At 34.1% G+C, this 14,036-nt stretch overlaps 1 protein-coding gene across 3 annotated transcripts in view; it reads left to right on the top strand.

The window, feature by feature from the left end:
• The window catches only part of MMUT (methylmalonyl-CoA mutase), a 30,896-nt gene that overhangs the window by 1,101 nt on the left and 15,759 nt on the right, over positions 1-14,036 (top strand). For all 3 annotated transcript variants that reach the window (XM_008507738.2, XM_008507737.2, XM_008507739.2), the window contains exons 2-6: positions 3,604-4,028; positions 5,041-5,408; positions 8,608-8,765; positions 10,485-10,656; positions 12,181-12,429. In XM_008507738.2, the coding sequence (XP_008505960.1) occupies positions 3,644-4,028; positions 5,041-5,408; positions 8,608-8,765; positions 10,485-10,656; positions 12,181-12,429 (1,332 nt within the window). In that variant the 5' untranslated portion in view covers positions 3,604-3,643. The remainder of the gene's footprint in view (positions 1-3,603; positions 4,029-5,040; positions 5,409-8,607; positions 8,766-10,484; positions 10,657-12,180; positions 12,430-14,036) is intronic.

Raw genomic sequence — 14,036 nt, 5'->3', positions numbered from 1 at the left:
TGTTGCTTCTTTGAGTGCTTGAAGCCTCTCTTGATGGATCTTCTGAGAAAATTCACAAGTCCTGTTGCTATCAGTGGTAGTGGTGTTCTTATCTAAAAATGATGTCTATTTCCAGCCTTTACCAATTTGCCATGTGATTTTCAGGAAGTCTCTTATATAGGGCTCTTTCCTATCATTTCTCCAGGTTTAGGAAAGCCTCATGAGTATTTTGTGTGAAACGAGGGTGTATTTACTGTCTACAATCTAGTCTCAGAAAGTTTTCAAATTACCTTTTATATCATTACTACTTTAATGGTTCAGCTATAACTTAGTTATTTTTCTCACCCACATTTTAAGCTAGTAGATATAGTGGATGGCTTGCAAGAAGATGGATGACAAGGACCCCATGGATTTAATAGAATCAAAATCATAAAAGCTTTAAAAAATAATAGGAAATGTTTTTGTTGTATTTCCGTGTAGACGTTGTTCTGTGTACTTTTTACCTAGTTGAACATATTGCATTTACAACTTTTTATCCTGATTCATTCACTTAACACTTTTTGAGCCTGTCTCCTTTTTAAGAAACTGTATAACATATTTTAAATTTTGGCTCATGTATAATATACTTATGGATAAGTGCACATATTATAATTGTAATTTGACGAATTACACAGTTTGACGAATTTCCACAAACTGAATAATCTATCTGTATAATCAGTATTCAGATCAAGACCATCACCCCAAAAGCTCCTCTCTTGTTCCCTTTCTGTACTAACCGCCATAAGTAACCAATCTTCTGACTTCTAACATCAAAGATTAGTTTTGTCTATTTTTTAAACGTATTGTAATAGCTGCATAAAATTTTATTGGTCTGTGCTATATTTCACTTACTCATTCCTGTGTTGTTAGACATTGATGATGTTTCTGAGTTTTGTTTGCTTTATTACAAGTAAAACTATAGGGAATGTATATTTTAAATAGTAGCTTTCCCAGGAGTTATGTTCCTCAGTGGAATGGCATAATCATTTCTGAGACTTTCTGCACACATTGCCAATTTGTTTTCTGAAGTGGTTAAAGCAATTAATACTCCCACCAGTGGTTTAGATCTTTTGTTTTGCAACCCCCTAACAAATGTTGGGTATTCTTTTATTTTCTTTTAAGCTTCATTAAATTGGTAGGTAAGAAATGGTAGGGAAAATAGAATTTTAAGTGCATGTTACTTGTTGCCTTATCCATTATAAAACAATATGACATGATTAATCTATTAATAAAATTTGCATCTCAAAATCTTTTAAAATACTAGGCTCAGGATGTTGAGGCTATATGATTCTGACAAGTATTCAGTTTACTGCTTTGCTGTGTGGAATTTTGATCAAGCTACTTTATTTCCTTATTTCTCTGGGCCTTAATTTCTACATCTGTAAAATGATGAAATTGGACTTAGTCTCCTAGTGGAAGACTTTCTGTTAGTTATCAGGAATATATATAGCTCTAATGTCAGAGCAGTTTCTAGACTAGCAGAGATATATAGATATAGATATAGAAGTATATATAGATGTATTTTATATAAATATCAAATGTATCATATAATATATCTTATATAAGCATAAAAAACAGTGTTCTAATATATTGTAGTGTGGAAGATGATAGATGTATAAAAGGGAAGCAGAGTGCTGTAGATTACTGAAGAGGCCGTTTAGTCCAGCTTGTGAGTATAGGCAGAGGCTGTGAGTGTATCAGTTAAATGCAAGGACTTTGAAACAGGGCTGTGTAGGTTCACCTACTGGCTCTCCTGTGCCTCAGTTTCCTCATCTGTAAAATGGAGATAATATTAGAATCTATCTCTTGGTGGTGTTGTGAGGATTAAATTTGCTTCTCTATGTAAAGTCCTTAGAGCATTGCCTGGCACATAGAAAGCCATGCATATTGAAGATGATGGCTTAGCTGAATTAGCCAAAAAAGGACATTCTAGGCAGATAGAAGAGCAAGAGCATGTCACAGAACTTTGACATATGCAGGGAACTGTAGGTAATCAGGTATTTCTAGGACACAAAATGTCTAGAGGACAGAGGCAGAGATGAATCTGAGAGGTAGGCAGGGATCAGGTCTTGGAGGGCTTGAATGCCTGTTTGTCTTGTTCACTACTTTTTTTTTTTAATTGAGTTCATAATAGTTTACATCAATGTGAGATTTCAGTTGTACATTATTTCTTGACTGCCACCACATAAGTGCTCCCCTTCACCTGCTGTGCCCCACCCCCCGTAACCACTGAACTGTTTTCATTGTTTATATTCCACATATGAGTAAAATCATCTGGTGTTTGTCTTTCTCAGACTGGCTTATTTCACTTAGCATAATTCCCTCTAGGTCCTTCTGTGTTATTGCAAATGGGATGATTTTGTCTTTTTTATGGCTGAGTAGTATTCCATTGTATATATGTACCACATCTTCTTTATACAATCATTGGTCGATGGGCACTTGGGTTGCTTCCATGTCTTGGCTATTGTGAATAGTGCTGCAATTAACAGAGGGGTGCATATGTTATTTTGGATTGTTGATTTCAAATTGTTTGGGTAGATACCCAGTAGTGGGATAGCTGGGTCATATGGTAGTTCTATTTTTAGTTTTTTGAGGAATCTCCATACTGTTTTCCCTAGTGGTTGCACTAGTTTGCATTCTCACCAGCAGTGTGTGAGGGTTCCCTTCTCGCCACACCCTCTCCAACATTTGTTATTTTTAGTCTTAGTGATTATAGCCATTTTAACAGGCGTAAGGTGGTATCTTAGAGTAGTTTTGATTTACATTCCCCTGATGATTAGTGATGTTGAACACATCTTTTCATGTGTTTATTGGCCATCTATATATCTTCTTTGGAAAAACGTCTGTTCATCTCCTCTGCCCACTTTTCGATCAGGTTGTTTGCTTTCTTATTGTTCATTTGTGTGAGTTCCTTATATATTATGGAGATTAACCCCTTGTCAGATATATGATTTGCAAATATTTTCTTCCACTTGGTGGTTTGTCTGTTTTGATCCTAGTTTCTTTTGCGTTGCAGAAGCTCTTTAGTCTGATGAGTTCCCACTTGTTTATTTTTTCTTTTGTTTCCCTTGCCTGAGAGGACGTGGTATTTGAAAAGATCCTTTTTAGTTCAATGTCAAAGAGTGTACTACCAATATTATCTTCCAGGAGTTTGTTCACTACTTTTTTCTCCTACATCCAAAACAATGCCTGTCATAAAGCGAGTGTTAAATAAAAACTTTTTGAATGAAAAAATTAATTGGGAGCTATACTATGTCCTCTACATGATGCAGAGCCTTTGAAAAATCTTAAGAGAAGTGTGACATCAGATTTGCGTTGGTGTCAGTGTATAGAATGGATTAGAGGGGCCTAAGACTGGTCAGTCAAAGCAGCTAAAAGGCTACTGAGGAAGAAGACTACAACTAGAGCAGAGATAGTAGTTGTGCAGAAGAGGGGCCAAAGTTATAAATATCAGGTACAAGAAGCAGAAAAGGAGAAGGGAAGAAATTATACTAATGCCCTCTTCCTTCTCATTTCTCTTCTCACCAATAGCTCCCATTTTGCCTCTCTCTTGTAAAAATGTATACACTGTGCTTCTTTCTCTAGGTCAGTTCTTGTTCCTGCTGGGTGTTTTCCATGCTTCATCATGTTGAGGGCTAAGACTCGGCTTTTTCTGCTTTCACCTCATCACCTGAAGCAACTAAAAGAGTCATCAGGCTGCAGGCTTGTATGGCAGCGACTTCTACACCAGCAACAACCCCTTCACCCGGAATGGGCTGCCATGGCTAAAAAGCAGCTGAAAGGCAAAAACCCAGAAGACCTGGTCTGGCACACCCCGGAAGGGATCTCCATAAAGCCCTTATATTCCAGCAGAGATACCAAGGACTTTCCTGAAGAACTTCCAGGAATGAAGCCATTCACACGTGGACCATATCCCACTATGTACACCTTTAGGCCCTGGACCATCCGCCAGTATGCGGGCTTTAGTACTGTGGAAGAGAGCAATAAGTTCTATAAGGACAATATTAAAGGTGAGATTTTAGTATTTGTGATCAAACATACACTTCCTAATCTGGGCTTTTTTTGAGGGCTATTTAATCTCTCTAAAGATAATAGTCACTTTATATTTCTGTAGTTAAGATTATACTCTGAAAAAAATGAATGTTTTCCAACTTCTATCCTCAAAAAGATAGATAAGCCAGAATAAAGTACTAAATTCTTGAAAGAAACCACACTTAAATGTGCTCTGTGTAAAAGGAATTAGGTTTAGTTAAGTTGTATGAAGAAAAGAGATATTGGCTTTGCTTTTGAAAAGCTTTTGATTAACATTGTTAGGAAAGGAATCGGAGGGGGAAATGGTTTAAATGATGCCCAGAGGAAGTAATAAACAAATAATAATGTGATACAAACATATTCAGTGCAATCTGGCATTCATTCTATGGAAATTATATTTACTATTTCTTTTTTCTGATCTATAATAAAATCATATTGTTTGAATGCTAAACTTGAGGATCTTTAAGTTTGTATTGCCCATGAAGGCCTGAACTTACATTTGGTGTGGAATATTTTAGTTTTTTGCCTGGTTTTTGTAATTCTGTTTCCCAGAATATTTGAATAGCCAAGACATCCTGTCATGACCATATTAAGTAAAATAACAACAATAAGTGAGACAAATACTAAATTATTTTAACTATATATAAACAGCCAGATCTTTTTATGAATCTTAAAAATTTTTCTAAACTGTTAAGATAAAAAATTCTCGGATGGACATGAGATAAGTGAGATGTTTTGTTCCTTTCATTCTTGTTTATAGTGAGATCTGGAACTCAATTTGTGTATTTTAGCATATGGGAGATAGCTGGCTCTCTTAGGAAATAAAGTATCTTTATTTAAATTTGTTTTCACATGTATAAGCATAAAAATATGTTTGTTATGAAAGTATACTAGATGAGATGAATCAACACTTTTAGTAGTGTTAAAGTAAATCAGTTTACTTTGATGCCAGACTCTTTAATCCTAAATTATTTTTCTTTATATATTTAGCTGGTCAGCAGGGATTATCAGTTGCTTTTGATCTGGCAACACATCGTGGCTATGATTCAGACAACCCTCGAGTTCGTGGTGATGTTGGAATGGCTGGAGTTGCTATTGACACTGTGGAAGATACCAAAATTCTTTTTGATGGAATTCCTTTAGAAAATATGTCAGTTTCCATGACCATGAATGGAGCAGTTATTCCAGTTCTTGCAGCTTTTATAGTAACTGGAGAAGAGCAAGGTGTACCTAAAGAGAAGCTTACTGGCACAATCCAAAATGATATACTAAAGGAGTTTATGGTCAGAAATACTTATATTTTTCCTCCAGAACCATCCATGAGAATTATCGCTGACATCTTCCAATATACAGCACAGGTATCCTTTGTGGTTATTGTAGGATTTACTGTAGTACTTTGAATGTAGGAATTTTTATAGCATACTATAATCTAATTTGAATTTGGTAACTGAGTCTGAGATAGTTGTAAATATAAAGTCAGGGTGTGGGGTTTTTTTTTTGTGTGTGTGTGTTGTTCGTTTTTACCTTTTGGTTTTTCATGTACTCATTTTATGGTCATTACCTGTAGGAATCTGGGCACTAGACATTTATTATATTTTCTTTATTGTTAAAATTTTTATTGTCTGATAATTGTTAGAATCAAGGAGGGCTCATAATTTATACTTCTTTGTTTCTCTCCAGAATTCAGATTCAGTTGTGAATAAGACACTGGTGTCAGACAGATGGCGATCAAAATATCAGCTTTATTTCTGCTAAAAACTGGATTACAAGATATCTCCTATATCTGCAACCAAAATGAAGTCCCTAATATTTCATTCCTTAATTTAGTTAATCTTCCCCAATCAGGGTGGTGGGAAAAGAAGGTTCTTATATTGTTCCTATATTAGCAGCAGTCCCTCTGCAGGAAAATACAAAGCTTCTTCATTTTCCTGAGTATTTCATGTATTTTTGCCCGCATCATTCACACTTTGCATCTTGCTGACAGTGTTCTCCTTCTCCTTATGTACCTTAAAGTTAGACCATTATTTCATAGCAAAGGGCATATCTTTCCTCCACCATGAGACCTTTTTAATCTCGTTCATCTCTTGTAATTGATGTTATCTCAGAACTCTTACAAGCATCGCCTACTCTCCTCATTTGATGTTTAGCTTTTACACTTTGGAATTTTATTTCTTTTTATAAACTCCATCTGCCCACATGAATTGTATAGAATTGTACATTTTTGTCACCTTTTTTCAATTTCAAGAACATATGCACGGAAAGATTGCATTTAGCTGTATATAACACACACACACACACACACACACACAGAGAAATGAGTAGCAGTAGCTTCGACTAAATAGAAGCCAATTCTCTTTCACTTAAAAGAAGCTGCAAGGTAGGCTGGCAGGGGCTTGGTTGTGTGGACGCTCCACAGTCATCAGGGTTCCAGGCTCCTTTCATCCTTCTTCTCCTCTAGTGTGTGGGCTTTTGGTTATGGAAGTAGGTGGGCCAGGTGTGTTTGTAGGGTGAGAAGGACCCAACTTCTCTGATTATAGGTGAACTTCCCGAAGGAATAAACTAAACTTCCACTTGTATCTCAATGACACCCACAGTAGTGAGAGGAGATTGGAAATGTAGTCCTTGCACATTGGCACTCTGAATTTATGGTTCAGATATTGTAGGAGAGTGGAGAATGGTTATTGAAGTAGAGAGTAGGAACTGTGTTGTTACGTACTTGGGTGTTTCACCTTGTAAAAGATCCTATTGTCATCTACAAGTTCAAAATTGCTTTATATAATCCTACATATAAGTGATAAAAGTGCCAGTGTCAGATATTGATCAAATAATGTTATATTGAAGTACTTTGTAAACTGTAAACTTTTATATTATTTCTTTTAAAAAATTTTTAATTGTGGCAAAATATGCATAACATAAAATTTACTTTCTTAATCATTTTTAAGTGTACAGTTCAGTGGCATTAAGTACATTGACATTGTTGTGCAACCATCACTACCATCCATCTCCAGAACGCTTTTTATCTTGCAAAACTGAAAATTTGTACCTATTAAATAATAACTTTCCATTTTCCCCTCCCTCCAGCCCCCAGCAACCACCATTCTACTTTCTGTCTCTGTGAATTTGACAACTGTAGGTACCTCCTATAGGTGGAATCCTACAGTACTTGTCTATTTGTGACTGGCTTATTTCAGCTAGCATAATGTCCTCAAGGTTCATTGATGTTGTAGCATGTGTCAGAATTTCCTTCCTTTTTAAGGCTGAATAATATTCCAGTATTCTAGTATTTCTATTCTTAAAGAAATTCTGCTACTAATCTCCTCAGTAGAGAAGTACCTGTTGGCTTCCTTGCTTCTTATTTGTAAACTTCAAATATACTCAACTGATCTCTCAGTTTCATGTAATTCAATCCTCTTACTGCTTTTGTGATGAAAGATTTTTCAAAAGTTCTTGGTTAGTTATAAAAAAAATACTCGCAAATTTAAAATACAGATAATCCATATCATATGCAAACAACAAATAATGTTTTTTTGAATGCTTCCTATATACTGGCATAATACTAACTGATTTAGCTGAATCATTTCTTTTAATCGTACAATAGCTCCATGAGGAAGGTACAATTATTATATCTATTTTATACTTTAGGAAACCAAGGAGTCACAAGGCTGAGAAATTTGCCTATAGTTTCATGGCTAGTTAAGTGACACAGCTAGAATTTGAAGACTCTAACTCCACCGCCCATGTTTTTAACCACTGTATTGAGTTTCTGTGATTTAGTTTTTATTATTTTATGTTTAGTTAAATCTTGGGAAGGATGATAATTTTTTTTGGCTCTGGAGGATATGTATGTTACATACCCTACCTAACATGAAATTTTAGGGGAATAATGGAAATGCCATTTACTTAGTGATTGTGGTAGAAAGAACCTGTCTGAGATATGCTCAGTGTTAGTTAGATGTTACAGTAAATCAAACTGAAACCTTCGATTTGTAAGCCATTCATTTTATCCTGTTTGTTTCAGTATATAGTACTAAGGATTGAATCATTTTCCTTTTTTTCCTCTCTGTGTTTCTTTTCATGTTCAATGACTTAATTCAAAGAAGATAATTAATAACTAGTAAATAATAATTAAATTTATACATCTTCACAGATTAGCCCAAAGTTATGAGGTCTTAGGACCTCTTATAAGGTTGAAGTCATTTCTTTGGAACTAAAGATGTCTTCAATCAGTTCTCAGGCCAACGGTAACATTCCTAATCTCAGCCAGCTAATTTTAAAGTTTAAACTTTTGGTGCTAAAGGATGGTTTGTGCACATTCTTTTCCGCTAGAAAAGCAAGGCAGGTACAGTCCTTACGATGGTTCATTGAATCAGCCATTTAAATTGGAAAATGAATTAACTGTAACAAAGTAAGCATTAAATATTTTCAGTTAATATTATGAATTACTTAGTATATCTGAGTTGAACATCATTTTAAAATAATGTTGTCTTTTAGAAAACAGTTTTAATAGAACCTTTTCATATTTTTATTCACTGTTGTGTTTTTTATCATTTTATATAGCACATGCCAAAATTTAATTCAATTTCAATTAGTGGATACCATATGCAGGAAGCAGGGGCTGATGCCATTCTGGAACTGGCCTATACTATAGCAGATGGATTGGAGTACTGTAGAACTGGGCTCCAAGCTGGCCTGACAATTGATGAATTTGCACCACGGTGAGTAAATTAAACCCATATCGCAACATTAAGAAAATTCATAGGACCATTTTATGAGTGTAGAGGAAAATGTATTGTTAAAATAAATTTGTATATATAAATGTCATACTGGATTTTCTTATCTTTTATCTGAGTGGTAATGGGAGAATAAACCAATACTGTTTATAATTAAAAATCAGAATTAAGTTTGACCATACTTCTGGGTAAATTAGAGGAATCTTGTCTTCTGCTATTCATAGAACACAATTGTTAAAATAATATTAAAATGTAAACATAATGTTTTAGACAGATTTGCTTTTATGCTTTTAATTTTTCCATTTTAAAATACAGAAGTTATCTATTGCGTTTTATTTTTTTCTGTTGCACTTATGTAATATAAATGTTTTGGAATACATAGTGCTATTAAGACATTTTTGTTTCATAATAGCGTTTTCAGAAAGTCATATGAAAAATATGGGAAGCTTAAATGAAGTTTATGAAATGTTTAAATTTGGGGGTCACAGATCAGTTGGATGAGCAATCACTTGCTAAGCTTTGCTCTGGGCCAAGCACTGGCTCATATGCTGGGAATACAACAGGTGAAAAACATGGCTTCTGAGTTTAGAGTCTGGGAAATACTCCTCATACCAGGGGCTGTTGCATACTTATTACAACAGCAGTTCTCAAAGTGTCGTCTCAGGACTCCTTGGAATCACTATAACGCTTTCTGAGGTCTTAGAGGTCAAAACTGTTTTCATGATTATATTAAGATTTTATTTGCCTTTTTCGCTTTCATTCTCTTAAGAGTGTACAGTGTTTTTTCCGGATATGTGATGTTGCAACAGATTGAATGCAGAAGCAGTATGAGACTCCAGCTATCTTTCCTTAAGCCGCACATTAAAGAGGTTTGCAAAAATGTAAAACAATGACTCTTTTATTATAATTTTTTTTATTTTAGGAAAGTGTCATTTTTTTCATAAACATGTACTTATGTTAACATGTTGCAGATATGTTATTTCTAAATCAATTAATATATAAAATATTGATAGAGATTATTCAAATAAAGAAATGTTCTTTGGGATCTTTAGTAATTTTTAGAGTGAAAAGGGATCCTGAGACAAAAATATTTGAGAACTGCTGTGTTAAGAACTTCTTCCAAATGTATATCAAGAATTTTTATTAATTTCTTTACTTTCACATTGTTTCATATAAGGGATCACAATCTTTGTGCCTTTAGATGCAGGCAAGTAACTCTAAATGTGTACAGGATATAAGATAAAAGGGAGTAGTGGGTTTGGAACAATTGGAAAAGTATATGCCTAGACCAAATACATGGGCGTTCTTTTAAACTTTCTGGCTATCCAAATAAAGCACGTTTGTGGTTTTATTCCTTTGTAGACGACCTCGCCTTTGTTTATTGTTGGAAATTTTTTATTTTTTTGAGAAAGTGAATCATTTTTTAATTGAGGACATAAGAGGAGCTTCTTTCGTAAAGAAAACCAATTGTAAAGTGAATAATTTTTACCTGAAGCAAATTTCTTCTGTAGGCATGGAACTGTACTTTTATATTTTAGGTTTAAAGTTACTGAAGTATATATGCGTTGGTTTTAATTCAAATCAAGTTGTTTGAAGTTAAATTCTGGACATTTTTTGTTTTTTGTTATGTGATACAATTGGTTTTATTTTCCATTTTATATTGTTAAGTATAATCAAATTCTGGATTTAACATTACTATTTTAGGTTGTCTTTCTTCTGGGGAATTGGGATGAACTTCTATATGGAAATAGCAAAAATGAGAGCTGGGAGAAGACTCTGGGCTCACTTAATAGAGAAAATGTTTCAGCCTAAAAACTCTAAATCTCTTCTTCTGAGAGCACATTGTCAGACATCAGGATGGTCACTTACTGAGCAGGTATGTATATAGTTTAAAGTGGGGAATTTTAATAAGGTCATATGTTTTCTTCTAAGCAACATGGCACAGTCAGGAAATAGATTTAAGAACCTATCTGCTAATATTTGAAAATCATAATTATTCTGAAGTGTAGTGCACACTTACGTTTGTTTTTACACATAATAAATGCATAGACTTGGCTCCCTCTAGTGGTTAAGAATATAAAATCATTTAAATCTTAGCTTACATGTAGTGCTGTTTTGCTCTTTTAAAAGTAAAAAAATATGTGATGAGGAAGAAGTACAAATCATAATATAATTAATATTGTCTTAAGTATAATTAATATTGTCAAATAATTCTGAGTTAAAATTCTTAAACTGCCTAATTAAAATTTGGTTTTATGCTTTTGTACTTATGTTTTTTATTATAGTTGTGTATTTAAATAAGCATGCATGTAAGCAGACCATTTAAAAACTATTACTTGGGTAATTTATTTTAATTTAATTTCATTCTCTTAAAAATTGTGTGGTGGTGATCTTTTTTTACATGTATTTTTTTTACATATTAAATTTTTTTGATACATTTAAAAATAATTTATACCTTTAAAGTTACATTGCTTTTAGACATTTAAAAGTGAATATAAACTAATATACTCCGTAGTAAGTATAACTTCATGTCCTTATAAATAGAGAAATATAAATTTCAGGGTTGGAAGAAGTGTTAATAATCATTTTTGTCTTAACCTCCTCAAGAGCTAAGGAAATTAAAGTTCAGAAAGGTCCAATGACTTTTCTAAATCACAATTAGAAATCAGAACCAAGGATTTTTATCTTACAGCCCCTGTTCATTTGTTCTATTAATCATTTATTAATAAATCATTTATGGAGTACCTGTCTTGTCCACATCTTTGTATTAGATACTTTGAGGTATACAAAATAATTAGGAGATAGTGAATTATGAAATGAGGGATGTTATAATCTAAGTAGACAATGTATACATTTGTGTTACCCTCATAGAAGATTATTTAGACAATACGAATGGAAGCACAACAAATATTTAATATTTCAGGGGATTATAGGAGGCAGTATTTTTTTTTTTAAAGATTTTTTTATTTTTTTCCTTTTTCTCCCCAAAGCCCCCCAGTACATAGTTGTATATTCTTCGTTGTGCGTCCTTCTAGTTGTGGCATGTGGGATGCTGCCTCAGCGTGGTTTGATGAGCCGAGCCATGTCCGCGCCCAGGATTCGAACCAACGAAACACTGGGCCACCTGCAGCGGGGCGCGCGAACTTAACCACTCAGCCATGGGGCCAGCCCCAGGAGGCAGTATTTTAGTGCCTAAGCACAGATTAGATACTTTGACTCTTAATTCTAAGTCTGGCTCATTTACTAATTTGTCTAAATTTCTTTGATATTCTGAAGCCTACGGTAGACATTGGCAAAGAAAGTATGCAGCAACCGCTGCTTAATCGTATTGTCTTTTACAGCTGCAGTGTATGTCAACTGTTGCCTTGTTTTGTTTTTTGTTTTTCACTAAATGTTTTAGGATCCTTACAATAATATTATTCGTACCACAGTAGAAGCGATGGCAGCAGTGTTTGGAGGGACTCAGTCTTTGCACACAAATTCTTTTGATGAAGCCTTGGGTTTGCCAACTGTGAAAAGTGCTCGAATTGCCAGGAACACACAAATCATCATTCAAGAAGAATCTGGGATTCCCAAAGTGGCTGATCCTTGGGGAGGTTCATATATGATGGAATCTCTCACAAATGATGTCTATGATGCCGCCCTGAAGGTCAGTTTCTCCTCTTTGAAACTTTGCTTTCAAGATTTACAGGTGTTTTGATTTATAAATCAAATCATTTATAGATTTGTATCAAGATTTATAAAATGTTTGAGAGAAAAAGGGAATTTTAGATTTGGCTTTATAGTATTCAAAACTGAAACAATTTAAAAACGCATTTGTATAAAAGTATTTTATTCAAAGGGCTAAAAAGACAACTAGTATTAAAAGGCTTATAACAAAAAAGCAACAGTCCTTTGTCCTCCACTTGTTTTTTTCCTGCTTCCTTGAGTCAGCTACATCTTTTTTATGTGTTTTTATCTCCATATTTTAGAATAACACGTATTTACTATTTGTTCTAATTCCATTAATTTTAGACATGCTTTATTGCTTTGTTAGTGTGGTAGTTTAGTATTTTAGCTGATTCTTAGCCCTTCTTTCTCTTGTCCCATACTACCAATATGATTATATCTCAATATAAATCCTTCCTGAAGTCCTCTTATGTTCTCAATTGATTTAGACTGGTTCCCTAGACCCCTGCTGTCCTTTGACTTCCCTTTGCCAGTGTTTTGGGAATTCTTTTCACCACTGCTCTTTTGAATCTGTATCCTGAATCCTGTGTCAATCTCTGTTGATTTGTCCCTTGTTATTAAAGTACATCTCATAGGAACCTCCTAAAAATGGTGCATGGGAGGTGAATTATTTGAAACTTTTGATGTTTGAAAATGTCTTTATTCTACTTTCCTATTTGATTGATAGTCTGATTAGATGTGAAATTATTTTCATTTGGGAGTTTTTAAGCAAATTGGTAATCATTGATCTATTTTTTATTCTATTTCCAATATTTCTGTTCAGAAGTCTGATGCCATTCTCACTCAGGATCTTTCTTTCTGAAAATTTCAGGATCTGTATTTTTATTTTTGTGTTGATATGCCTTGGTGGGTGTATATTGTACTGGACCTTTGGTGATCATTTTTCATCTGGCCCTTTTTTCGTATTCTCATAGCTCTGGGAATTGTCTTGTATTATTTCTTTGATAATTTCCTCTCTGCCATTTTTCTGTGGTTTCTCTTTCTAGAACTCCTAGTTATCATGTAGGGACCTCCTTAAATGATGCTCTGTTATTCTTGTCTGTTCTATAATGTATCTTTGAGTTTTTGTTCTATTTTCTTGGAGAGTTGTCAACTTTATCTTTCTACTTAAATACTAAAATTCATATGTCATATCTTTAATTTCTAAGAGCTCATTTGTGTTTTTTAATTTTCCCTCTTGTATGTCACACTCCTTTGTTTCATTAATGCAGAATCTCTTTGTGTTTTTCTGAGGATGTTAGTTATTTTTTTTTAAGTTTTCTGTTACATCTTGTATTGCCTCTGTTTCCTCTGTGTGCCTTTTGTCTTTAGTTTTATCATTCAGCTTGTAGGTTTTTATTTCAGTAAGACGTCTTACCCTTGCCTCTCTCTGTCATTACCTCTAGTTCATTTTCTGCAGACAGTAAACTTTGGTTCTCCTGACAGAATGGAAGATGGGTGGTTGCAAATTGTTAAGTACTCACCCTCTTTTTAGCTTCCTATCTTACCCTTGGTTTCTGTTGAATCCAATACAGATTCTTCTTTCTT

The sequence above is a fragment of the Equus przewalskii genome, chromosome 19 (genome assembly GCF_037783145.1).
Source record: "Equus przewalskii isolate Varuska chromosome 19, EquPr2, whole genome shotgun sequence".
Taxonomy (NCBI): Eukaryota; Metazoa; Chordata; class Mammalia; order Perissodactyla; family Equidae; genus Equus; species Equus przewalskii.
Note: the sequence above shows the minus strand (reverse complement) of the source record. Positions and strands in the feature narration are given on the sequence as shown.